Here is a 27,707-nt window from a genome sequence, read left to right on the forward strand (position 1 = left end):
AGGAACTACATCACAAGAACATACGTTAACTGTTTGTACACAGGAACATAAACTAACAGTTTGTATTGTATGAAAGATACTTGACTATAGAGACGAACATGTAAAATAACAGATTTGTTTTTTCCAGGGTAGCAGTTCTTCCAGATGGAAGTTTACGGATCTTCAACGCTTCTAAGTCAGATGAAGGAAAATACACATGCCGAGGGGAGAACGTGTTTGGCTCTGCGGAAATTACAGCAGTTATGTCTGTTACAGGTACCCTGATGTATTTTACCTATAAAGCATGCCAAGTGTAGAAATATACAGCCCAACCCTCTAGTATTATATTTACTGCAAAGTAAGTTCCATGAAGTGTGCACAGCACAGGGACAGGATCAGGTAAGTATAAGGGGGGACGGGGGGGGGGGGGGGGGGGGCTTTATACAGGTTTTTTTGGGGGTTTTTTATTTTAACCTTAATGCATACAAAGCATTAAAGTAAAAAATTAGAACCACTTTAAAGTGGAGTTCCAGCCTGGGTGAAAGAAAATTAAAAGTCAGCAGCTACAAATACTCTAACTCAGTGGTTCTCAACCTTTCTAGTGCCGTGACCCCTTGATAAAATTTCCCAAGTTGTGGGGATCCCTAACAGTAAAATTATTTTTGTAGCATGGGTTGTCAGCACCCAAGGCAAGACAAGTCATTTGTGCCCCTAACCCACAGACAACGCTCCCTGAGTCCCCTCCACTCGTACAGTATTAAAACCCCTTATGGTACATTTTAGGATGTACCACTCTCTTTGTTCTCCTTTCTTTCCCTTTTATCTCTCCCTATCCTAATTTCTTGTTTTTTTCCCCACCCCCCTCTCTAGCCATCATTCTTGTTCTTTCTCTTATTCTTGCTCTCCCTTTTTCTTTGTTCCTCCCCCTCTTTTCCTCTCCCTTCCATGTATTCTCTATTTTAATCCTTCTCTTACTCCTTGCCGGGAGGGGGGATGTAATGAGTGGCAATGTTGGGGGGCTTCTGATCAGCCAACTTAGGTGCTCTTGATCAAGGTCATCTGTTGATCTGAGAACTGTAGTGGGGACTTTTAATGGCAACTACAATCACAGGTAGTGTTACTCACTGCGTCTCTGACTTTTTGGTGTCTCGTAGCAGTGACACCTATGCCGATATCAGGAGATAGGGTCTCCTCCAGCCCCTCCCATTACACGTTCCTCACCAGTCAGCTGACCTCTAGTCTCTGCCCCCCAGCCATGTCGTGAAATGAATGGGCGTCTGCAAAGAGGCTGAGTGGGCGGCCACGGGCTCCAGGAACAGCCCAGCTGGGCGGCCACAAAAAGGCTGGGAGTGGTGTGGACTTCAGGAACTGCCCAGGATTCGATGACCCCTGGCAAATCATCATTCGACCCCCGAGGGGGTCCCGACCCCCAGGTTGAGAACCACTGCTCTAACTGCTGACTTTTAATATAAGGACACGTAAATGTCCAGGGAGCCCGCGATGTCGGCACACAAAGCCGACCCGTTCATCAGCTTCGGGTCCAGGCGCTGGCATCCTTACTAAGGGAAACAGGAAGTGAAGCCTTGCGGCTTCACAGCCTGTTTCCAACTGTGCATGCGTGAGTCGCATACCGCTTTCTGAATGGTCCCGCCTTCTTCTGGAACACAAACGGGTCAGAGAAGGCGAGGAGGACATAAAAAAAGCCGTGGAAAGTGACGTACCTCGCCCGCGGTGCCACGGAAGGTATGAAAAAAACAATATATATATATCCAAAAACGAGGGAGGATGTGGTGCATGTTGATTTCAGAGTTCAATTTTTGCCTGGAACTCTGCTTTAAGATCTTATCTTCTTGTTTCAGCTGGAAACACAGTTAATTTCTCTGTACTAAAATCCCAATTGTGTTGTCAGTCCTGCCCAGTTCTCTAATGCTGGACTACAGAACCCTATTTTCACACGCATGACCTACGGGGGGGAGGTTTGTCTGTAGTCCAACAGGCTGCCAACACTGCTTAGAATTTTAGTTGAGCACAGGCAGTGTTGTCAGATCAGTGCAGGATGTTCAGAGAGCTCACTGGATTTCTGGCAGGATCGAAGGGTATTTTTCTGTATCCATGCATGTATTTAAGAGACATCTGAATCTTTTATCTAAATATATTATTTTTCTGCTCATATATACATTTTAAATATGGCAATTCCTGAATACAGTTTACTCAGGAATGCAAAACGCGATATCCACCATTTGTTGGCATTAATAACTTTTATATGTAATTATAATAAGCTGAAAGGAGTTATTATTTATAGACATGTGGGTCAGTTCACTGAAATGAAGAAGTGATTTTTAACTGCGGTTGGCATTTTATCTCATTATAATTTTCTCTTCAAAATGGTCAGTTCACAAACATAAAAGTTGCTAAGGTGTGCAGTCATTCATTTCTGTGTGTAATATAGCTAATCACTGCAAGTCTTTATTTCTTACAAATCGTTATCTTATCTTGTAAATTGTAATTTTATTACCACCTCGAATGGCTTCTATTTTCTGCTCTTCTCGAAAGACACCTATTGAAACTCAGAATTATAACCCACCTGAAGCTAACATCATGTTTAAGAATTATAAACCCTCGGATAGTCTTAGTGAATTGACATTTACATTCCAAATACTGCAAAAATGGATACAATAATTTGCATGCAGTAAATTTATCTAAACTGTGCGGTAAAGCCATTACTAAATTAACAAAAAGCAACAGATAATTAAAAAGAGCAAACAATGCGCTGTAATGGCAACCCTGAATGCTTCATAGTTTTGTGACTTGGCCATATCATCTTTTTATGTGATCATAGTGAAAGATCCTCTTGATCATGTCTGAACATTTAGAATTGGCTGTAACTTCACTTCATAATCAAGTAGCCAAATATTGACATTTTTTGTACCATTATTTATTTGGTGTAGATTGTGAGACTTTTTGTGCAAAAAGTCGCACTTAGGATTTTTTAAAAAATTTTTAATTTATAGAATTCTTCTCACAAAGTACAAACACAAAATGGCACAGACAGTTCTGTGGTAACCAACATAGTGCAAGAGACCCACCACTGAGCCAATTATATGCTTAATAAGTTGTTAGGGTTGAGTTCACCTGCTGGTGGCACTGTGCTGCTCTGGGCTGTTTGCTGCAGCCCCAGTGTCCACCAGCAGGTGTCTCCCAAGAGCCAGCAGGCTGTTAGAATCAGCCACACCTGGGCTCAGCCATTAGGTGGATATGTAAGGCTGCTCCTCCCTTACCCCGGTGCGTCACTCTTCCGTTCGCCTACTGTACCTGCTCACATTGCTCAATTAACGAGTGCACAGCAGCAATACAATCCAACAAGGCCTGTTGTGAATAGGCTGAATACTGCTGGATAAAAGAACCTGCACAATGTTCCAGCAACCATCTCAAAAATCCAACCTGGTACATACAGTAGGTGCCGCCGATATTGTGTCAATCTCGCTGAAGTTAGCGGCGAGATCGACACCTGCGAGCCCCGTCATGGGAGCCAGCGCCGAGCTCTGTCGCTCCTCCCGCTCGCCGCCCTCAATGGATTCCTATAGATGCGCAGTATCTCGTGGGGGCGGTGAGCGCGAGAAGCACAGCCTCGCAGCGGTGACTTCCAGCGCGATCCCATCCCATCGTGCTGGAAACACAATATCAGCGGCAGGTACTGTAGTAAATGGGGGAGTGAAAACATCATGGTCCTGAGAGATAACCGGAAATAATAGCTCAGAACAGACCTGAGTCAAAGGTTGTACTTTGCTAAGGGAGAATCTGCCCTCAACAGCTAAAGCATGTGCTGCCAGAATGCTTCCCAGCAGTTCCTCCACAATGAGATCCTGCCACATGAAGCAACAATGATCTTTATCTACTTCTAGCACGGGTTGCACTTGACAAATAACCCTTGCTCTAAGCATCCTAGCAAAGGCATAGCAAAAAGCTCAAGCAACTGGCTCCCAGTTCCCAAGTGTAGCAGATCTGGTCATTGATGGGCATCACTATTATGTCAGGTTTCTGCAGCAAACAGCCCAGAGCAGCACAGCGCCACCAGCAGGTGAACTCAACCCTAACACAAGCCTATCAGGCTCTATAAGCATAGTAAATAAAGTCAGTTAACTTAGGAAGCAGTCCTAAGTGAGAAGATAATACTATACCAATAAACTCTACCAATACCTTATGTATGCACGTCCACTGTACTGATAGAAGAAGAATACAGTTTTGAAACAGTGTCCTGGCCTTCACTGCACTCCAGACGAGGCGAGTGTAAGGGATGACAAATTAATGACCAGTCTTTGCTGAAGTGACATTCCATAAAACAGACTCATGGAGGAAAAGAAAGAGAGAGAAAGAAGAAAAAAAAGGACGGGTTAGTAATAGTAAAGGGGGGGGGGGAACGTGAGGAGAGAAAAGAAAGAGGGGGCAAAAAGTTTGGCAGGTGGTCACACACTCGCCTCCCCCCCCTCCCGAGAACCACTCAATATAATGCAGAATACAGATATGCAGTCTAAGTTACCGGGGCGGGGGGGCATCTGAATGGATACCAGACAATGTTTTTACTGCACTATTCACATCTTTTATTTCAAACCCTTTTAAATTTAATTATTATTTGGTGAATCTACAAAAAGCTGATTATTTGGCACACCTACAAAGGTTTATCTGGCCCATAGTCTGAACAGCATGAATTTATACAAATTTCAATACAGAAAATAACATAATTGGTTGTTAATTAACTCATATTATATGGTGGAAACTTCTCATATGAACATTCAGAAATATACATGTTGAGCAGATGTTATCCTTGAAAAATCAAATTTATTCATTTCAGGAACAATTATCTTGTTTACCTGCAGACAACCAAAGCTTACAGGTATATTCAGAAACTCGTCATTATTCTGAAATAAATAGTTCTCTAATAAAAACAACTTAACGGCTTCGGCCCCGGAAGATTTTACCCCCTTCCTGACCAGAGCTCTTTTTGCGATTCGGCACTGTGTCGCTTTAAATGACAATTGCGCGGTCGTACAACGTTGCACCCAAACAAAATTGACATCTTTTTGTTCCCACAAATAGAGCTTTCTTTTGGTGGTATTTGATCGCCTCTGCGATTTTTATTTTTTGCACTATAAACAAAAAAAGAGCGACAATTTTGAAAAAAATGCATTATTTTTTACTTTTTGCTATAATAAATATCCCCCAAAAATATATAAAAAAAAACTATTTTTTTCTTCAGTTTAGGCCGATATGTATTCTTCTACATATTTTTGGTAAAAAAAATCACAATAAGCTTATATTGATTGCTTTGCACAAAAGTTGTAGCGTCTACAAAATTGGGGATAGATTTATAGCATTTTTATTGTGATTTTTATCGTGACTGCGACATTATGGCGGACACATCGGACAATTTTGACACATTTTCGTGACCATTGGCATTAATACAGCGATCAGTGCTATAAAAATGCATTGATTACTGTAAAAATGTCACTGGTAGTGAAGGGGTTAACATTAGGGGGCGATCGAGGGGTTAATTGTGTTCCCTAGTGTGTTTTCTAACTGAAGGGGGAGGGGACTGACTAGGGGAGATGACAGATTGCTGTTCATACTTTGTATGAACAGACGATCTGTCACTTCTCCCTTCAGAGAACCGGGATCTCTGTGATTACACACAGACATCCCAGTTCTCGCCATGTTACGAGCGATTGCGGGAGCCCGGGGGCGAGCTGCGGGTGCGTGTGCGCCCCTAGTGGCCACCAGAGGGAGCGACGTAACAAAACGGTGATTCGCGCAGGTGAGCCGTGCAGCAGCCCCCCTAACACTTACCTGAGGTCCCTCTCTGTCCAGTGATGTCCACAAGTGACTCCGAAAGATTCTCTTTCCTGATCGGTTGAGACACAGCAGCGGCGCCATTGGCTCCCGCTGCTGTCAATCAAAGTCAGCTAGCCAATCAGGGGAGAGAGGGGGCAGGGCCAGATCGGGACTCTGAATGGACACAGGGAGCTGTGACTCAGCTTGGGTGCCCCCATAGCAAGCTGCTTGCTGTGGGGGCACTGAACAGGACGGAGGGGCCAGGATCACAGAAGAGGGACCCGAGAAGAGGAGGATCCGGGCTGCTCTGTGCAAATCCACTGCAACAGAGCAGGTAAGTATAACATGTTTATTATTTTTATAGGAAAAAAAACTTGACTTTATAATCACTTTAAAGTCATCAATAAAACAGACACATTTTATTAGTACCAGTATCAATATAGAGTTGACAATTTGCATACATATTGTACATTCACATTAGTCCCTGCCCTCAAATGCCCCGTACACACAGTCGGATTTTCCAATGGAAAATGTCCGATCGGAGCGTGTTGTCGGAAATTCCGACCGTGTGTGGGCTCCATCGGACATTTTCCATCGGATTTTCCGACACACAAAGTTGGAGAGCAGGAGATAAAATTTTCCGACAACAAAATCCGTTGTCAGAAATTCCGTGTGTACACAAATCCGACGAACAAAGTGCCACGCATGCTCAGAATAAATAAAGAGATGAAAGTTATTGGCCACTGCCCCGTTTATAGTCCCGATGTACGTGTTTTACGTCACCACGTTCAGAACGATCGGATTTTCCGACAACTTTGTGTGACCATGTGTATGCAAGACAAGTTTGAGCCAACATCCGTTGGAAAAAATCCTAGGATTTTGTTGTCGGAATGTCCGAACAAAGTCCGACCGTGTGTACGGGACAAAAGAGTCTACAATCTATGGTCACTACCTCACATTCATAGCGATGCAAATTTAGAGAGGAGCCAATTAACCTACAAGCATGTCTTTGGAGTGTGGGAGGAAATCGGAGTACCCAAAGGAAACTCACACTAGCACAGAAAGAACATACAAACTCCATTGATGTAGTGTTGTGGTTAGGATTCAAACTGACGTTCTGAGTGTTGCCAGGCAGAAGTGCTAACCACTAAGCCACTGTGCTGCCCAGTGGCTAATGATATACCCTATATAATATGATAAATACCATAGATAGATGATAATTCCTTTTCGGATTGAGCAGCCTAAGACCAACAAGCGAGCCTTACACAACACTACCATTTGAACCTCTCAGCTGTGAGTTCACCCATCTGACACTGTCCAGGTAGATTGTCTGTTATATTAAAGGTATATAGTTAATATATTCCCTGTATCAATTTGTCTCCATTTAGAACCAACAAAAATAGAATTAAGTCCAAAAAGAACAGAACTGACGGTCGGGGAGAGTGTAGTGCTCAGCTGCAAGGCCATTCATGATCCTTTATTGGATGTTTCCTTTTTCTGGACCTTAAATGAGCAACCTGTGGACTTCGACAAAGATGATGGACATTTTGAAAGTATTAGAGCTGTAAGTGCATTATACCATTTACTATAATATTATAATTATTGCTATTGTATTATCATTTTTATTGGCCTGTCTTACAACCATGATATGCACTACTGTTGGACCACTTAAAGTTCACATGTTATGGCAAACAGGGTTTTTGTCCAGTTGAAGCTGATAGATGTTTAAATAGCATAGGCGGACAATCACTTTAAATTAGTAAATTGAATTAGCAAGGGGTGAATAAACAGAATGTTAATTCTAAGAAGCATATACACATCTTTAATACAATAAGTAATAATGTTTCTTTTCAAACTCCTATATCCAGCTCATATTATAACTGTCTCTGACTATGAACACACAAAGCACTCCTGCTGAATCTCAAAGAACTGACTGTATGTGAATTGGATGCAGTGGTGGTACGGAAAATACTTTACCATTTCAATGCAGACTGATAAAATATGAAATAACAAAGTATTTTCCTGCAATATTTTTGTTCATAAAAAAAAGCAACACTTTTTTTTTCAATTTATCAGTCTATTCAGCAAAGAGATATAGATCGTTCTTCTTTTATATAGATTTTTTTTTTGTTAAGTCTCTTTTCAAAAAGTCATCTAAATTATATATCTGTGGACTTGCAGTTTTATTTTATTGGCTTTCTTTTCAAGTATCTAAATGTGTGTTATTATAAACTTTTCGCCGGTCCGTTTCTCAGCCAGCAGGGAGCAAAACAACCATTGTGGGCGCTATTTCAAAATCTCTGTGTTTTTCAATTGCTGAAAGTAAAAAAAAACAAAACAAAACAGTATAATTATGTTGAACTGTAAGTTGTATTGTAAAATGGTTTATTTATAAATTGTACAACAAAGAACTGTTTCCTCCTAAATTTAAAAATAAACTACTCATGGTAGTAGAGTAGAAAAAAAATGCAGACACCTAGAGGTGACTGCACAAATTTGAGTCATATCATGTAGTCATTTATATACATTCTTATGAGAAAAGTTAAGCCCCATACTGACCCTTCTCATCCCCTTCTTTTGATCTATGAGGACAGCTATCAGTAGATGAACGAAGAGGTGCTGGAGGCAGTGGAGGATAGGCCAAGACTTGACTTTTTTTTTTATCTTAGTCTGGAATTTTTATAAATGGGTATTCTTACTTTCACTAGGTATGTGCAGACAGAGCCTTCAACATTCTTCAGCATTAAAAACATAGAAACATTGAAGAGTGACATTAGAAAAAGACCAAGTGGTCAGTCCATCCTGCCCTTTTTAGTTTTGTTTACTGTAGACCAGGGATCATCAAACTACGGCTCTCCAGCTGTTGCGGAACTACACATCCCATGAGGCATTGTAAAACTCTGACATTCACAGACATGACTAGGCATGATGGGAATTGTAGTTTCTGAACAACTGGGGGGCCATAGTTTGAAGACCCTTGCTGTAGACCCATGACTTTTTGCATCCAGACTTGACTTTTTCCATGGCTACAACCACACTTCTCAACTTTTTTTTTAGTAGTGTAACCTGTGGATGGTTCTCCTTAACTGATATAGTCTACTTTTGTAAATAAGTGTCAAATAAGTGGAATCAAGCAGTCTTTCCTTTTTAACATTTTGAGAAGGGTCTCAATTTTCTAGGAACCTTTCCCCACTGATCCGATACTTAAAGGCATACGGAGCTGCCCACTTGTTGCCTTTCAGCTTTGAAGATAGTTTTCAGCTGCAATGACAAGAAAATTAAAAAAAAAAAAAGCAAAATGGAAATTTTTCTCGAATGTACAAATTTCTGTATGTGGTTTTCGTTCAGTAAAGTCCATTTATTACAAAATATAATGCTAAAAGCAAATGAAATTACTTTTAAATAATATTCAAATGAGCTGAGACTTTTGGTATGAAATTTCCTAAGAATTTTCAAATACATTTTCATTCAAAATTCCGCTTGTGTATACCCAGTTTAAGTCTTCCAATTCTCACCACCTTTTGTATCTGTGGGACAGAAAGTGAAGGGAAATCTATAAACCTCAGCTGTCCTATAAAGTTTTAACTGAAGAGAAACTCTAGTATTTGTGACTGCTTAAGGCATACAAGGTTAAATTTGGTCTGTAGAAGAAGTTCACATAGCAATCTAAGCTGCTAAAACAGAGAGATAAATACCTTAAACTGTTCATATGAGGAAATCTGTGACTAGCAACAATCCTGAGGTCTGATTTTAGCTCTTCTTTTAGAAAACTTCACAGATTAATTTTCCCTCATGGATTTCCTTCTTACCTTGGTCCCATACCAGCCATGTGGGCTGCAATGGCTATTGTTACGCCACTTTTTTTCTTTAACTGGTGCCATGCTAATTTACAGTATACTGGCTCTTTAAGAATGCATATACACTGCAAAACAGCCAATAAGAAACATTAAACATACACCAAAATGCAATAACATTTCCCTGTGGGTTTCAGTTAAACCAATCCAGTAGCCCCTCCCCTATGTGGTTTGTCACAGGGTCACGTGACTTCCTCAGGGGAATTGTTTAGTGTATTATTTATATGGTATACACTTTTTTAAAGGGCCAGTACACTGAAAGTTAATGTTGTGTTAGCATAAGAAGATTGGTTTAATTGAAGAGCACAGGGAATTTTTATTGCATTTTGGTGGATGTTTAATGTTTTTTATTGGCTGTTTTGCAGCGTATATATATATTCATAAAGAGCCAGTACACTGTAATTTAGTGCTGCACCATTTAAAGAAAAGAAAAAAAGGCTGTATATACGCTTATATCAAAGGGTGTAAGGTGCTTAGCAGCTATTTTATTCAATTTCATTTATTTTATTTCACATTTTGTTAACACATCATAGCAGCTCACAGGTAACACAATAATAATTATTGTTTCGCCACTGTTTTGAAGAATAACAGTAAGATTTAAAAGGTGCTGGTTTGTACAAACTCAATGTAGATGATGTCCCTGGTGATGTCTATGTTTAGGATACAGAGATATAGGGCAGGCGTGCAAACTACTTAGTGTTCTGAACTCATATTTACAATAGAGCTCATGGGTAGGCCAAATAAAAGAGCATTACATTAGTTCAATCTAGATGACACAAAAGCTTGCTTCAACTTCTCTCAGCAGAACAAGGAATCAGAGACCTTGGGAATATTACATAAATGATAAGGAGCCACTATTCAGACATTAGTAATGTGATTCTGAACTCCAAGAAGTTTTGGAAAGGACTCTGAAACTCCTAGCCTGTTTTTTTGGGGCTTAAAAAAAGTCGAAATATACTATATTATAGTTTTTGCTGTGCTGCATTTCCTCTATTATACTTATTAAACTGCAAAAAAAAAAAATTGAAGACACCAACAGATTAATGCCATCACTGTCAAGATGGCTAATTGACTTGCAGGTATAATACAATAGAGAAAAAATAACTGAGCATCATCAGCCGACTGATACGAACAGATGTTACACTTATTGATTGTACTAGCTAGGGAAAAGATATATGAGTTAAATAATAAAAGACCGAAAACCGAGCCTTGGATTCCACAACCATGTGAAACACGAATAACCAATGCAACATGATATTTGCAACTTAAATTTGACCCATCTTGGACTTTGCTAGAAAGGCTGACCCAGTTATGTGTCTGTTCAAATAAGATCTTCTATCCAACGGTATCAAAGGAAGTACTGACATCTAAGAAAACCAGAAAGAAGAGCTACCTGAGAGTACAGCACTCTAAGAACTGCAGTTTCGGTGATATGATGCACTCAAAATTTGGACTGAAACCTTTTGTTAAGGTTGTTTTTAAAGTGGAGTTCCACCCACTTTTACAACTCTTCAGCATCCCTCACTAAACTGCACACTGTAAACAAATTGGATATTTTTTTTTTTTTTTTTCTCAGCACCTACTGTATATCTGCTGTATTCATTTTTCACTTCCTCCTCCCTGGCCGCGGCCCATCACATCATTTCCTGTTTGCAATGCCTTCTGGGAAGGGGCGTCAACTTCCTCTGAAACTGCCGTTGCTATGGAAACCTGACCTGAAACCTATTACACTGCTTGTGCTGCACTGAGTATGTGCGAGATCTGCAAGGATGAGATCCAGGAAGAAATACAGTCTGGCTTCAGATGCCCAGAATTAAGATGGCCACGGCCTGCTGTAAGTTTATAAAATAACAAAATACTGCTATAAAATAACACAACAGACCTTAGTTTACAGATTAACTTTACTAGAATACATTAAGCTTGTGTATTATAGGGGTATTTTTATTTAAAAAGTATAATTTCGGCCGGAACACCACTTTAAGATAACCACTTAACTTTTTTTTTAAACAAATCGATCTTTGATTTCCACCAACAGCTCATGCTTTGTGCATATTTACACAGATAGGGAAATCACTTTGCTGAGTTTTTATTGATACTATCTGTACATATATGAGGTTACGTGTAAAAGATGAACTATGGGCAGGTTTGGAAACACTAATGCCCAGTACACATGATCGGACATTGATCGGACATTCCGACAACAAAATCCATGTTTTTTTTCCGACGGATGTTGGCTCAAACTTGTCTTGCATACACACGGTCACGCAAATCTTGTCGGAAATTCTGAACGTCAAGAACGCGGTGACGTACAACACGTACGACGAGCCGAGAAAAATGAAGTTCAATAGCCATTGCGGCTCTTCTGCTTCATTCCGAGCATGCGTGGAACTTTGTGAGTTGGAATTGTGTACACACAATGGGAATTTACGAGAACGGATTTTGTTGTCGGAAAATTTGAGATCCAGTTCTCAAATTTTGTGTGACGGAAATTCCGATGGAAAATGCTCGATGGAGCCTACACACGGTTGGAATTCCCGACAACAAGCTCCCATCCAACATTTTCCGTCGGAAAATCCGACCGTGTGTACGGGGCTTAAGGCTGTCCTCATGCCTATGCGCTGTGTTACATTTTCCCACAACATGTAACAGTAACGCATGCTACTCTGTACATTGTGTTGCAGTACCATCCATTCTGAATGGTACCCTAAAGCAGTGTTTTTCAACCTTTTTTCAGTCAGGACACCCTTTAAAATTATGGACAGTCTTGAGGCACCCCATTCTAATATGTAAAAAAAATACAAAAACATATTTGGGGGGCACACCCTAAAATGCGTTTAGATTCAAGACGGTGCTGCTATAAGACCAACAAACAGTACAAAACATATTACAGCGCACACATTCAAGAATGACATTTCCTGCAAGGCTAGTTAAAAACACCTGAACATATCCAAAAAATATGGGGGTTTGGTCACACTATATGGTCATATAGTGCTAAGCCCACTTACTGCGACAAAGTACCCCGAATTAGTGCGCCCCCCAAATATGTAAAAAAACTATTCTAATAATTGTATATAATGCAGCAACAGCCACACATGTAGGATACCCAACAATGGAGATGATTTATTCTTCCAAAGCAAATACATTTTTGCACACTGGTATTGGCTGGTATTCCAGTGTTTCTCTTCTTCCTCAGTTTCTCTCGATCACCCAGCTAATCTGACCCCAATTCTGCTGGAGTGGATCAGGGGAGTGGCAAACAAGGATGTTGTGCAGGTAACCGACATGCTCCCTATCAACTGATGATGTTATCGGTTGTTAGGATGCCAGCGGCTAGAAGGTCATAACGGTGTACAATGAAAATCTGTGGCTTTGTGTAACTTAAAGGCAGGCCTGATCCACCCGCTGGCTTGTATACAATTTTGGGGCAATTTGCCAAGGCACCCCTGAAGACACCTGAAGGCATCCTGGTTGAAAAAGGCTGCCCTAAAGAACAAGTACAACAGGGTCTGACGGTCCTGCGTTGCATTAAAAATTAGCTGCGAGTCTGGGGGTGTTTTTCATTGTGGTGCAATCATGCATTGTGCTTGCTACAAGACTCTGTCACTCTTTGCATCTCAGGTGGCCAAACCAATTTTTCTATTTTCCATTTCTACATTACAGCCTAAAAGTGGAAATTAACCCAAAAAGGATGTTCCTCTTGTCTGCGTCCTCCCACTCTCCTTTTTAAGTTTTGGCACTTTATATTTTTTTGGGGGGACAGGTACCCGTTCCCATTTCCTACCAGATCGCTGTGGCGATTGGAGTGGAAGTTGCGCCCCTCCTCCCCACAGCCTTCTAGGGCACATCACAGGTCCCAGAAGGCTATGGGACCATTCACAAAGTGCAGTGTGGCTCTCCCATGCACAGTGGGAAGCCACAAGGACTCACAGCCGGGTTCACAAATTAAACATGCCAGTGGACCCAAAGAGCCAGTTCGGGTGATGACCATGCTGGCTCTCTGGACAGGTAAATCTCCTATTATTAAAAGTCAGCAGTTGCAGTATTTGTAGCTTCTGACTTTCCATTTTCTGTTTCTGGGGTGAAGAACCACTTTAAACGTTTGTAAAAAAGGAAAAAAAAAAAAACACCCAAACACCTTTTGGTTCACACTAGCCCATTCTTTGAAAAGCCATTGCTATTTTTGTTTTGTTTCCGAATGGAAATTCACATTGGGCTTCATGTACCGCAAGTGCTAGCTAGCTTGCTTGGCTTGTATTTAGGGCACAGTTCCATTGACAAGCTGAGGTTGATGGGTGGGACTGGCAACACCTATAAACTGCACATGCACAATATATTTGCCCAAAACATTGCATGTGAACAGCCCCTTTCTACAGTGTTGTGGACTTTAGGTGGGCAGTTGGGGAGGGGGGGGGGCGGTAAAACCACAAATCATACTGAATGTTTTTACCGGCCCCCAGTCGCCCGTGTGAAAGAGGCCTTTGAGTGGAGATATTGTACTGGTGTGTGAGGCAGATAAATCTTTTACCCATACTTTTTCCCTGCACATGGATTGATATGGACTAATGAGTTAAGATATGATTTTTCAACACAGTTATTGGTGATGTATATGGTATAATTGTGCTGCATTTTATAGGGGTGCATTGAATGGAAAATTTTTTACCGAAACCGAAAATGCAGGATGCACTTTGCCAAAAACCGAAAATGACAGTTTTAAATTATATATATATATATTTTTTATATGATTATGTTTTATTATATGACTTTTTAATCACTTCAATACAGGCCACTTCCAACCCAAACAAATTTTCAGCTTTAAGTGCTCTCGTACTTTGAATGCCAATTACTCACTCATGCAATACTGTACCCAAACAAAATTTGTATCATTCTTTTCACACAAAAAGAGCTTTCTTTTGGTGGTATTTAATCACCACTGGGTTTTTTTATTTTTTTGCGATTTAAGTGAAAATTTTGAAAGTTTGCAAATAAGTAATTTTTGTTCATAACTTTGGGCCAAAATTTATTATACACATATCTTTGATAAAAATAACCCAAATTAGTTGATATTATTTAGGCCTGGTTCACACCTATGCATTTTTTTAATGCAATTTCAGTTTTGCAGAAACACAACACAGTCCTTTAACATGGTTTCCTATGGATGTAGTTCATATCTGTGCATTTTATGGAAAGGGACAGGGCTTTTATTCTGGTTTTTGGTTCCATAGACTTCAATGGTTTAAAGATGTGTATTGAAAAACGCAAAATGCACCTGCAATATGCAAACTGCAACCTGCACAATGCGAATTAGGCCTAAGGCCTGATTCATACCTATGCATTTTTAGTGCTTTTTGCATTTTGCAGATTTGCACTACAGTCCATTTAACATGGTTTCCTATGGAACACGTTCTGTAGTGCAAATCTGCAAAATGCAAAAAGCACTAAGGAAAAAGGTGTGAATCCGGCCTTATGCCCCCGTACACATAATCCGAAAATCGGACGACAGATCGTCCGTTTTTTTTTTTTTGCATGCTAGTTATGTTTTGAACCTGAAGAGTTTACTAGAGTTCAGAAAATTCTTGTATGACAGAATAAAAAAATCGTAAGTGATATCATGTGTTGTAATGTAGTAATTTTCGTGCTTGTCCGATCGGATAATAATATCGGATGAACTGTCGTGAACGGCTATCATAACTTTGTACTAAGGATCCAATTATCTTACGATCACTTCGAAAGCTGTATTTTTCGTACGATTTTCGGATCGTGTGTACGGGCCATTAGTCTATGTGAAAGTTATAGAGTCTACAAGCTATGGTGCCAATCACTGAAAATTGATCACACCTGATGCACTGACGGACCATCACTTCTTGAGGCCCTGAAATGTCAGGACAAGACAAATACCTCCCAAATGACCCCTTTATAAAAGTAGACAGTCCAAGGTATTTAGCAAGAGGCATGGTGAGTTTTTTTGAAGTTGTACTTTTTCCCACAATTCTTGGGAAGATGAATTCATTTTTTTTTTTTTTTTACACAAACTTGTCATAATTAATACATTATTTCTCACACACAGCATACGCATACTTCCAATGACACCCCAAATCACATTCTGCTACTCCTCCTAAGTATGGCACTACCACATGTGTGAGACATTTCCACAGCCTGGCCACATACAGAAGCTCAACATGCCTATCACACTTTTGAAGGCCCTGGAGCACCAGGACAGTGGAATTACACACAAAATGACCCCATTTAGGAAAGCAAACACCCCAACATATAATCTATGAGGCATTATGAGTCTTTTGAACATGTCATTTTTTTCCACACATTTTTGGAAAATGTGGAAAGAAAATGAAAAATGTATTTTTTTTTTACACAAAGTTGAAAATTCATAAGATGTTTTTAACATATAGCATATACATAACAAAAATTACACCCCAAAATACATTCTGCTACTCCTCCCGAGTATGGCAATACCACATGTGTGAGACTTTTACACAGCCTGGCCACATACAGAGGCCCAACATGCAGGGAGCACCATCAGGCGTTCTAGGAGCATAAATTACACATCTAATTCAATTCCTACCTAATACACGTTTGAAGGTCCTGGAGCACCAGGACAGTGCAATTACCCACAAAATGACCCAATTTTGGAAAGAAAACACCCCAATGTATATTCTATGAGGCATAGGCTGCAGATAGGTAGGATGGGTTGGAGATAGGTACTCGGGTACTCTGATGGGCTGCAGATAGGTACTCGGGTACTCTGATGTGCTGCAGATAGGTACTTGGGTACTCTGATGTGCTGCAGATAGGTACTCGGGTACTCTGATGTGCTGCAGATAGGTACTCGGGTACTCTGATGATCTGGAGATAGGTACTCAGGTACTCTGATGGGCTTTACATAGGTACTCAGGTACTTTGGGCTGGAGACTGGTACTCGGGTACTCTGGTTTTCTGCAGATAGGTGCTTGGGTACTCTGGGCTGGAGACAGATACTCGGGTACTCTGATGAGCTGGAGACAGATACTCGGGTACTCTGATGAGCTGGAGACAGGTACTTGGGTACTCTGATGAGCTGGAGATAGATACTCGGGTACTCTGATGAGCTGGAGACAGGTACTTGGGTACTCTGATGAGCTGGAGACAGATACTCGGGTACTCTGATGAGCTGGAGACAGGTACTTGGGTACTCTGATGAGCTGGAGACAGGTACTTGGGTACTCTGATGGGCTGGAGATAGGTACTCGGGTAATCTGGGCTGGAGACAGGTACTCAGGTACTTGGGTACTCTGGTGGGCTGTCGGGGGCACGCAAGAGCGGCGAGAACGAGGGAGAGAGTGCTTTTTAGCCGCATCATTTGTTATCCCAAGCAAGCCAACTGCCGGCTCTAAAAAAACAGTACCGGGGATGATGTGTGCAGCTGCAGGCATGGCTCCCGCTGCTATCAATCTGCCCTATGAGGTGTGAGAGAGTGGAAAAAGCCACTGCTCTTGGGCATAGCTCTGGATCGTTATTGGGCTCAGGTAAGTATGAGGGGTGCCTGGGGGGGATCCTGTAGCACAGAAGGTTTTTTACCGCAATGCAGAGAACGCCTTTAGCACCACTTTATTGAGGTTTATAGCCATGTTTTACGTCAGACCTGGAGCTCTTGAAGGTATTTATTATTAAAGACTCAAAAGAGCAGCTTAAAGGTTTTAAAAGTGATATGGCATTTATAAGTACATTGAGGTCAATACCAGAAAGACAGACATTTAGCTATCTCAGGGCAGCATGGAAGAAGAGTAATACCGCGAGGACAATAACCCACTATATTTTTACTGATGGCAGGAATTCTTTCAATGCAAACCCATTACATTTTTCTATGTGTATAGAACTTTGATGAGATCCGATAAGAAGGATTAATCAATTTATCTATAGCAGAGAAAAAAGAATTTTGGGTTGTCTTGATTATCAATCAAGGTTGAGGAAAGCGATTTCCTGGCAAGCTTCATTTCTCTATTAAACTTTTCTAATTATTTCTATAGATAGCCTGATGAACTGCTAAGTTTGCCCACCTCCATTTGTTTTCTGCTTGTCTTCTCTCGTTTTTAGTATATTCCTCCCGTAGATTTTACCCTGGCCTAAGACATTCTTAGTTTTATGTGGCACAAATATTAGATGTCTGTAAGTCTGAGTTGAAATGTATGGTAGCCCTAACCTAGTGAAGATATTTTTTTTTTTGAGACCGAGCTTTCTTTTGGTGGTATTTAATCACCACTGAGGTTTTATTTGTTTGCATAAAAAAATGAAAATAAGACTGAAAATTTTGAAAAAAAACTGTATTTCTTAATTTCTGTTATAAAATTTTGTAAATAAGTAATTTTTCACCTTCACATGCGCTGATGAGGCTGCGCTAATGGGCACTGATGAGGAGGCACTAATATGCAGCACTGAGGGGCACTGATAGGCAGCGCTTATTTGCAGCACTGATAGGTGGCACTGATGGGCACTGATAGGTGGCACTGATGGGCACTGATAGGCGGCACGGATAGGTGGCACTGATGGGCACTGATTGGCGTTACTAATGGATGGCACTGATGGGCATTGATGGGCGGCACTGATGAACAGGCACTGAAAGGTAGTACTGACTGGCATCACTGCTGGGCACTGTTGGGGCTGCACTGATAATCAGTAACCTGATTATCTGTGCAGATATCTCCTCTGAGGAAATGCCGCTGATCGTCTCTCCTCTACTCGCACGCTGTCAGCATGAGGAGAGGAATGCCGATAACCAGCTTTTCCTTGTTTACATGTGATCAGCTGTGATTGAACACAACTGATCACATGGGTAAAGAGCCTCGTCATCGCCTCTTTACTGGGATCTGTGATACGCCGTGTCCCAAGGACAGAGCGCACCACTAATCGGCACGCTACACACCCCCGCAGGCACGCAAGCGTGGCAAGAGTGGGAAAACGTCCTGTGACGTCGTCCCAGAATCAGAGAGTCGCTGCTCGTACGTCATTTGACAATAACAGCAGGCGGGAGGCAGTTAAATTAAAGCAGTATTAAATCCAAAACCACAAATGTAAAAAAATTGCAGCTTACCAGTCATTAGATGTGGTGCCTGCCTTTCCTTTTTTAAGCTTTTTTCCCTCTGTTCTCACCTGGTGATCTGGCCAGTAACACACCTGTATTAGACTGCATTCACACTACAGCTTTTGAATTGCGGGCAGATTCACGACAAATCTGCCCGCGATTCAAAAATGCTGTAGTGTGAATGCAGCCTTAGAGTGCCCCCCACTCTTGATGAAGGAGCACAGAGGGCACCTTTGGACAGCAGCATTATTAATCCGGGGAAGGGAGGGTTAGATGTACTAGCAGATTTAGATACACTAACAAATTGAAGCTAAACTCCAGCTAAACATTTATATAAGCAGCTAGAGCAACGGTTGTTTTCTATTGAAATAAAGGTTTTACATAAATAAAAGCAGAACACTGTAAACACCAAAGACAGTGGCAAACAGTCTGTATCAACCCCACTGACTGCTACATCAGCAGGAAAGTTTGTTCTTTTGAAAAACATCAGACTTACTGGCTGGATCACCAGACAAAAATAGAAGAAAGAAAGCCTAAAAAAAGAAAACAAATGCAGCCACCCCATCTAAGATTTGTTAGGCTGCAATAATAAATATAATAATAAATGCTTGCTTTTGGGTTTAATACCCCTTTAATTTTTTCAGATAAAACACCTTCTTATGGCACGGTAGATACAGGACACTGAGTGGGAAATGTTCTTCCCAAATCAAAATCTATAGCCAGCAGTTTGGCTAAATCCATTTTCAGGACCCGGAATGTCACTCAGTCAACCTCATCTTGCTCCCATATTACCAATTTTTCATTCCCTACGCTGGCTGCCCATAAATTGGAGTATTGATTTTCACACTGAGCTATTCATTTTTCGAATGGCTAAATAACTCCCACTCTAGCTACTCAAATGCAGTGCTACATCTTACATTCCCATTAGCGGTACAAAAATTCTGTCCATCCTAAAAAATGTTGGGATCTTATGGCATTAGCTCCAGCTTTTTAAAGGCTGAACACATAAGTGCTTGTTGCAGTTACCACCATGCACATTAGTGCACAGAATTACCCTCCCCACTACACGTATACAATTAAACAAGCACCCTACAGTGCATAGGGGTAAATACTGTGGTGCCAATGTCAAAAATAGCGCAGTTACATTTTTTAGCTAAGTGTGTTGAGGCGCATTGAGGGCCAATCCAAAATGAATGGGTCGCCTCCATGCAATAATCCTCTCCTCAAATAAAAAACATATAAGCAGAAGTGTGGCTGGGCCCTTGAACTAGCTAAATCCAGGACTTGCTTTCAGACAAAAACCCTCACCTGTCCAACATGGAGGGGTGACTTCAGTACCCCGTTTTGCTGCAGAAAATCTTTCAAACAAACAATCTTCACATTTAGGGCTCATACAGACATTGAAAGGAGGCGCTTGACAAGTGTTTTTGATGCACAGAAAAGACCCGTCAACTAGAAGAATTTTAATGGCCTATTTCATATAAAGGAATTTTGCTGTTTTGGCTTTGTGTTGCAATGTCCATAGCGCTGCATGCAAGGTTGGACCATGCTAACCTTTGAAGTGATCTGCTTCTCTCAGTGGGCACCGCACACCACACCTGAAGTACAGGGAACTTCTGTTGGAGTTAAATACGGCTAACAGAGGCACTAGATCAGCGGTCGCCAACCAGTGGTTTGTGGAGCACTGATGGTCCACGAGAAAATTCTGGTCCCCAAGGGTTCTGCCACAAATCAACATAGTGGCGGATGTATGCCGCCCAATGTTGTTTCCAGTGTTATTCTTAATGCGTGCTGACAGTCAATAATTTTAGACCCGATGCCTCCTCTGTAGTTCTGGCTGCTGTGAACTCAGAGGGAGGTGCTGAGAGTAGGAGGTGAAGGAGGAGGTGACTTCCAATGGCAGCGCTGAGCACAGACTGTGGGAGGGAGTATGAAGCTCGAGCACATGGCTGGAAAAGGAGGTGAGATCCAATGATGAGTCTGTGTAAAGCAGCAGTGTGATGCAGGGTGCGAGGGGGGGGGGGTCAGAGAACTGCAGCATTGTGTGCATAAGGCAGCACTGTGATCCAGGGGGAGGGGGGCAGAGAGCCAGAGCATTATGTGTATAAGGCAGCAGTTTGATCCAGGAGGAGGAGGGCAGAGAGCCGGATCATTGTGTGTATAAGGCAGCAGTGTGATCCAGGGGGAGGGGGGCAGAGAGCCGGAGCATTGCATGTATAAGGCAGCACTGTGATCCAGGGGGAGGGATCCAGAGAGCCGAAATAATGTGTGTATAAGGCAGCAGTGTGATCCAGGGGGAGGGGGGCAGAGGGCCAGAGCATTGTGTGCATAAGGCAGCAGTGTGATCCAGGGGGAGTGGGGAAGAGAGCTGGAGCATTGTGTGTATAAGGCAGCAATAAGATCCAGGGGGAGGGGGCAGAGAGCCGGAGCATTGTATGCATAAGGCAGCAGTATAATCCAGGGGGAGGGGGTCAGACAGCCAGAGCATTGTGTGTATAAGACAGTAGTTTGATCCAGTGGGAGGATGGCAGAGAGCCGGAGCATTGTGTGTATAAGACAGCAGTGTGATCCAGGGGGAGGAAGGCAGAGAGCCCAAACAATGTGTGTATAAGGCAGCAGTGTGATCCAGGGTGAGGGGGGCAGAGCATTGTGTGCATAAGGCAGCAGTGTGATCCAGGGGGAGGGGGGCAGAGCATTGTGTGCATAAGGCAGCAGTGTGATCCAGGGGGAGGGGGGCAGACAGCCAGAGCATTGTGTGTATAAGACAGTAGTTTGATCCAGTGGGAGGAGGGCAGAGAGCCGGAGCATTTTGTGTATAAGGCAGCAGTGTGATCCAGGGGAAGGGGGACAGAGAGCCGGTGCATTGTGTGTATAAGGCAGTAGTTTGATCCAGGGGGAAAGGGGCATAGACCCGGAGCATTGTGTAGACATGTAAAATTCATGTTAGTGGTCTGCGAGATTCAAAATTGTGAGTTTAGTGGTCCGTGAAGTCCGAAAGATGAATAGATGAATAGCTCTGCATTTTTTTAGATATACAGTACATCACTATGTCAAAACATTTTTTTATCTTTTTCTTTATTTGAAAACTTCCCTTAACATTGCATTTACTTGGTCAGTTTTCTGCAAGACACTTCTTGTGTGACATCTAGATGGTAAGGCCATCATCAGCACAGAAATCAAAATAACATTGTCCGTTCCTTGGTGATTGATATAAAACCCACAGCTAGTGAGGTATAATCTCTATGTACAAGCATGGCATTTATTTACAGGAAAAAGCCATCATTTTCAACAATTTCTTTTTACAATTGAAGTAAAAGAGATAATTGTACACCATCCTAGCTCCAGTTGGAAAATAGCTGACCTTATAGCAAAAACATAAACAGCAACATTAATAAATACTAAAGGCTAAAGTCCTATCACACTCCATTGTAGAGTTTGGCTAGTGCTTGCCAACTCTGGTCCATAGGGGTGAGGTTAGGCATATACCGGCTATTAGATGTGTCTGCTAATCAGAGATTCAAGGCGAAATACACAGATGAAATACATACATGAAAGTTGTTTTACTTGCCAAAAGAATTTGTATTTCTGTCCATGCAGTCCTAAGATTTTACACAGCTCTGCCATATGGCACATGTCTGGCTGGGCAAGAGACCGTGTTTTTCTGTAGTTCATTATCACTTACAGGTCTCCTCCCTGCTCATCTCTCTGTCACTAGGTTCTTCCCTCTTATCATTGTACTTCTTGCACTGCAGCACAACTGATTGGTTCCATGTTCTGCTTCTCCATACCACTCTCTGAGCTCTGCTGCAAAGAAATGGAAACAAGCTGATAGATGTCAAATTCAGGTAACTACTGCTTGCATAAAAAATAAAATAAATTATAACCCATTTTAGTACACTGTTGCATTTTAATGCACATATAATGCAATGCTATAATGCATTTCTACAACTTCTTGATCTTATCTCAGTGCTGCAGTGCATTGTGTTTAAAAAAAAAATGTCCTGGCCCATTTTTTTTCAGTATTTTTGAGAATTAGGAGAAAAATAGAAGTGGCAACAGGTATTACAAAGCCTTGGTCAATGGCTGTTAACCCTAACCCTATTTTGGAGTTGCCCTGACCCAGTCATCTAGCCTTTACAATGTGTCCCTCATCAAAGTCACTCAAATCCTTACGCTTGCCCACTTTTTCTGTTTTCAATACATCAACGTAAGGGACGACATGCTTGCTTGTAGCCTAATATACTGTAGCTCACCCATTTTCAGGTGCCTTTGCCACAAGATAATCAATGTTATTCACTTTACCTGTCAGTGGTCATATTGTTATGGCGGAACGGTGTTTATCCTTTCTGGCTTTTGGAATATATTCATGTTTTTTGTGCCCAGATTTCAGCTTTAACCACTTAAGCCCCGGACGTTTTGGCTGCTCAATGACCAGAGCATTTTTTGCTATACGGCACTGCGTCGTTTTAACTGACAATTGCACGGTTGTGTGACGCTGTACAAAATTGACGTATTTTTTTTTCGTGGTATTTGATCATCTCTGTGGTTTTTATTTTTTGCGCTATAAACAAAAAAAATAGTGACAATTTTGAAAAAAAATATTTTGTACTTTTTGCTATAATAAATATCCCCAATTTTTTTTAAAAAAAGCAAATTTTTTTTCTCATTTAGGCCAATATGTATTCTTCGACATATTTTTGGTAATAAAAATCGCAATAAGCGTATATTGATTGGTTTGCACAAAAGTTATACAAAATAGGGGATAGATTTATGGCATTTTTATTATTATTTTTTTTTTTACTAGTAATGGTGGCGATCTGCGACATTATGGCGGACACATCGGACACTTTTGACACATTTTTCGGACGATTGACAATTATACAGCGATCAATGCTATAAAAATGCACTGATTACTGTATAAAATGTCACTGGCAGGGAAGGTGTTAACACTAGGGGGCGATCAAGGTTTTAAATGTGTTCCCTAGTGTGCGTTCTATCTGTAGGGGGGGGGGGCTGATTTATAGGAGATGACAGATCGTGGTTCCTAGCTATTAGGAACTCACGATCTGTCACTCCTCACAGAACAGAACAGGAATTTGTGTGTTTACACACACACTTCCCTGTTCTGCCTCTCGTGCCTGCGATCGCTCATGGCCAGCCACGAGCATCGGCACCCCTGCATTGCAGCGGGCGCGTGCGCCTGCTATCCCGATCCCATGAGCTGACGTTCTGCCTCTCGTGCCCGCGATCGCAAGCATCGGCACCCCCGCAGTGCAGCAGGTGCGCGCGCCTACTATCCCACTTGAAGGAGCCGACGTATAGCTACGACAGCTCGCGGGAACGTGCCGACCTGCCGCAGTATAATGGCTGGTCAGCAAGTGGTTAACATCATCTTGGTGCAGCACCTTCTAGTGTGTGCTTGTTGGTAGTGTAGGTTTGTAGTGCTACAGTGAGGGAAAAAAGTATTTCATCCCCTGCTGAATTTGTATGTTTGCCCACTGAAATGATCAATCTATAATTTTAATGGTAGGTTTATTTTAACAGTGAGAGACAGAATCACAACAAAAATATCAAGAAAAACGCATTTAAGAAAAGTTATACATTGATTTTCATTTTAATGAGTGAAATTACTTGGTGCCAAAACCCTTGTTGGCAATCACAGAGGTCAGACGTTTCTTGTAGTTGGCACCAGGTTTGCACACATCTCAGGAGGGATTTTGTCCCACTCCTCTATGCAGATCCTCTCCAAGTCATTACGGTTTTTAGGCTGATGTTTGGTAACTCGAACCTTCAGCTCCCTCCACATATTTTCTATGCGATTAAGGTCTGGAGACTGACTAGGCCATTCCAGTGCGTCTTCTTGAGCCACTCCTTTGTTGCCTTGGCTGTGTGTTTTGGGTCATTGTCATGCTGGAATACCCATCCATGACCCATGTTCAATGCCCTGGTGGAGGGAAGGAGGTTCTCACCCAAGATTTGACAGTACATGTCCATCATCCCTTTGATGCAGTGAAGTTGTCCTGTCCCCTTAGCAGAAAAACACCCCCAAAGCATAATGTTTCCACCTCCATGCTTGATGGTGGGGATGGTGTTCTTGGGGTCATAGGCAGCATTCCTCCTCCTCCAAACACGGGGAGTTGAGTTGATGGCAAAGAGCTCTATTTTGGTCTTATCTGACCACAACACTTTCACACAGTTCTTCTCTGAATCATTTAGATGTTCATTATCAAACTTCAGACAGGCCTGTACATGTGCTATTTTTGAGCAGGGGGACCTTGCGGGCACTTCAGGATTTCAGTCCTTCATGGCGTAGTGTGTTACCAATTATTTAATTGGTATCTCTGGTCCCAGCTGCATTGAAATCATTGAAAGATTCTCCCATGTAGTTCTGGGCTGATTCCTCACCGTTCTCATTATCATTGAAACTCCACGAGGTGAGATCTTGCATGGAGCCCCAGACAGAAGGAGATTGACAGTTTTTTTGTGTTTCTTCCATTTGCGAATAATCGCACCAACTGTTGTCACCCTCACAACAAGTTGCTTGGCAATGGTCTTGTAAGCCCATTCCTGCCTTGTGTAGGTCTACAATCTTGTCCCTAACATCCTTGGACAGCTCATTGGTGGAGAGATTGGAATCTGATTGATTCATTGCTTCTGTGGACAGGTGTCTTTTATACAGGTAACAAGCTGAGATTAGGAGCACTTGCTTTAAGAGAGTGCTCCTAATCTCAGCTCGTTACCTGTATAGAAGACACCTGGGACCCAGAAATCTTGCTGTAAAAAATCAGAAGGGGATCAAATACTTTTTTTCCTCACTGTAGGTGCTAGTGTATGCAAATTTCTTTGTCTCAGGGCTGGGCTTGAGCTGTGAATCTATCCAAGTCAGGGTTTAGCGACTCAGGGCTGGATGACTCATCCTAGCAGCCTCTCTGTTGCCTCCCCCTGTTTTCTGGGACATTGGAGAATGTTCCAGACATAGTGGGTGAAGGTTAGAAGGAGCTGCTTGGCATATTTATGAGGGCCTCAGCAAATCACCAGTAAAGGGCTGGCAGGGGGCAGGCCACCTCATAAATTGGCATGAGTCATGCCAGAAGAGGCAGTCAGGTGGAAGATGTAGATGGAGTGCTGAGGAGGCTGTCGGTGGCCCTTGACGGTGCCCCTAGACTGGGGGGGGTGACCTTGCGCCGAGGGCTTGGGTTGCTGGAAGAATCCTGCCATAACACACGGGGGAAGCCCTTTTCTAGAAGCTCATGAGCAAGGATAGAGGACAGCAGGAGCAGGTCAACACTACTGGGAGATCTCCTGAGAGTCAGCTGGGTGGGCTGGTGAAGAGTCAGTCAGGAGGACTGTGGTGGAAAAGTTAGCCTTGAGGGCTAGTTAGGGGCAGCTGCAGCCAGGTCTGTTGGCAGTGCCTGAAGAGGTGGTGCTGGGATCAGTGGGATCGCTACATTGGATTTCACAATTGTTGGTCGGCACTCTTATTGAATCTTTAGCAACTTGACAGAGCTTATAATCCTTCCTCACTTTAAAAAAAAAAGTTTTGTTTGACATTCGACTTAAACTAGTTTGGCATTTATGATGACCTCCTGGGTCTGCTTACCCTTAAGGTAACCCTGCGTACATGTGCATTTTAGTCTGTGATATATCATTTCAAATTGGACAAGTGCGTTGAATATTTTGGAACCTGTAATGAGCGAGACAGAATGAATTTAATCATTGCAGTAAGTCATGTATAGTCCAAATGTGTAGAAATTTGCTGAAGGCACTTTAGGCAGTAAAAAATGAAATTATCTGCAAATGTTCAGCTTGTAAAAATATACATTTCACATAAACATTTCATTATTTTATCATACATTCAGATTTTACATCAGAGATAGGAATTGCTATGTATAATCAGGAATGGTGCTAACATATATTAATGCGCCAAATCATATTACACAATGTACCAGCAGTATCTTCAGTTATCATGTGCTGCAGAACTGTTTGTAATAAATTCTTCCAAACCTTTTTTACTAAGTAAAAATCCAATCAGCATTTTTAAATAAAAATGAAAATACTTCTTTTTTTTTTTTTTTTTTGCATGTGGTGCAGCAAATGTCACACACGCAGCCTTCATGGTAATTTTGTTACCTCTCTGACTGTATGTCTTATATCTCTCATATGGTAACAGGAGTCTTGAAATTTCTAAATAAAGGCAGGGCAATGTCTCTAAATTTAACTTGTTAATTCTAAAAACGCATATACCGCAATTCACTCATAGGTAACATAATATTGATACACAACCTTTCTTTAAAATAGAACTAAAGGCAAAACTTTTTTTTTTTTTTTTTTTCATTTTGGATAGAGTAAGGGAGGGTTATAACCCCACGTCACGTGTATTTGCAATCTCTGTCCCATTGGGGAGATATCCCTTCACTTCCTGTCTCATAGCTGAAACAGGAAGTGAGAGGCAATCCCTCCAAAGGGAGGGAATCCCTGACTGTCACCAGAACTAATATCCCGATAGGAGGATTTCCCTCTATTACTGTTCTGCTGACAACCTAAATTTGGGATTTTCTTTCATTTTCTCGGTGATAATGGTAAACAGGACAAAAAAAAAGGGTAAATCATCTGCCTAATGTGGGCACAGACAATAAAAACTTGACAGGTGTTCCGATCCCTCTCCACTCCACTCAAAAACTAAGTAAAAAAAAAAGTTTTTCTTCAGTTATAGTTATCCACTACATCTTCAAAAATAAACTAAAGGCACCATTACCCATTTAAGGACCTTGGCTTTTTCTGACATTTGTTGTTTACAAGTTTAAATTTGTATTTGTTGCTAGAAAATTACTTAGAACCCCAAACATTATATATATATATATATATATATATATACATATATATATATATATATATATATATACATATATATATATATATATATATATATATATATATATATATATATATATATATATATATATATATATATATATATA

The 27,707-nt window shown here is 41.5% G+C and overlaps 1 protein-coding gene across 3 annotated transcripts in view; it reads left to right on the top strand.

Moving 5' to 3' along the window:
• Positions 1–27,707, top strand: part of CNTN5 (contactin 5) — a 2,213,095-nt gene that overhangs the window by 1,940,749 nt on the left and 244,639 nt on the right. For all 3 annotated transcript variants that reach the window (XM_073613049.1, XM_073613051.1, XM_073613050.1), the window contains 2 exons: positions 128–255; positions 7,194–7,369. In XM_073613049.1, coding sequence (XP_073469150.1) covers positions 128–255; positions 7,194–7,369 — 304 coding nt within the window. The remainder of the gene's footprint in view (positions 1–127; positions 256–7,193; positions 7,370–27,707) is intronic.

The sequence above is a fragment of the Aquarana catesbeiana genome, linkage group LG02 (genome assembly GCF_042186555.1).
Source record: "Aquarana catesbeiana isolate 2022-GZ linkage group LG02, ASM4218655v1, whole genome shotgun sequence".
NCBI lineage: Eukaryota > Metazoa > Chordata > Amphibia > Anura > Ranidae > Aquarana > Aquarana catesbeiana.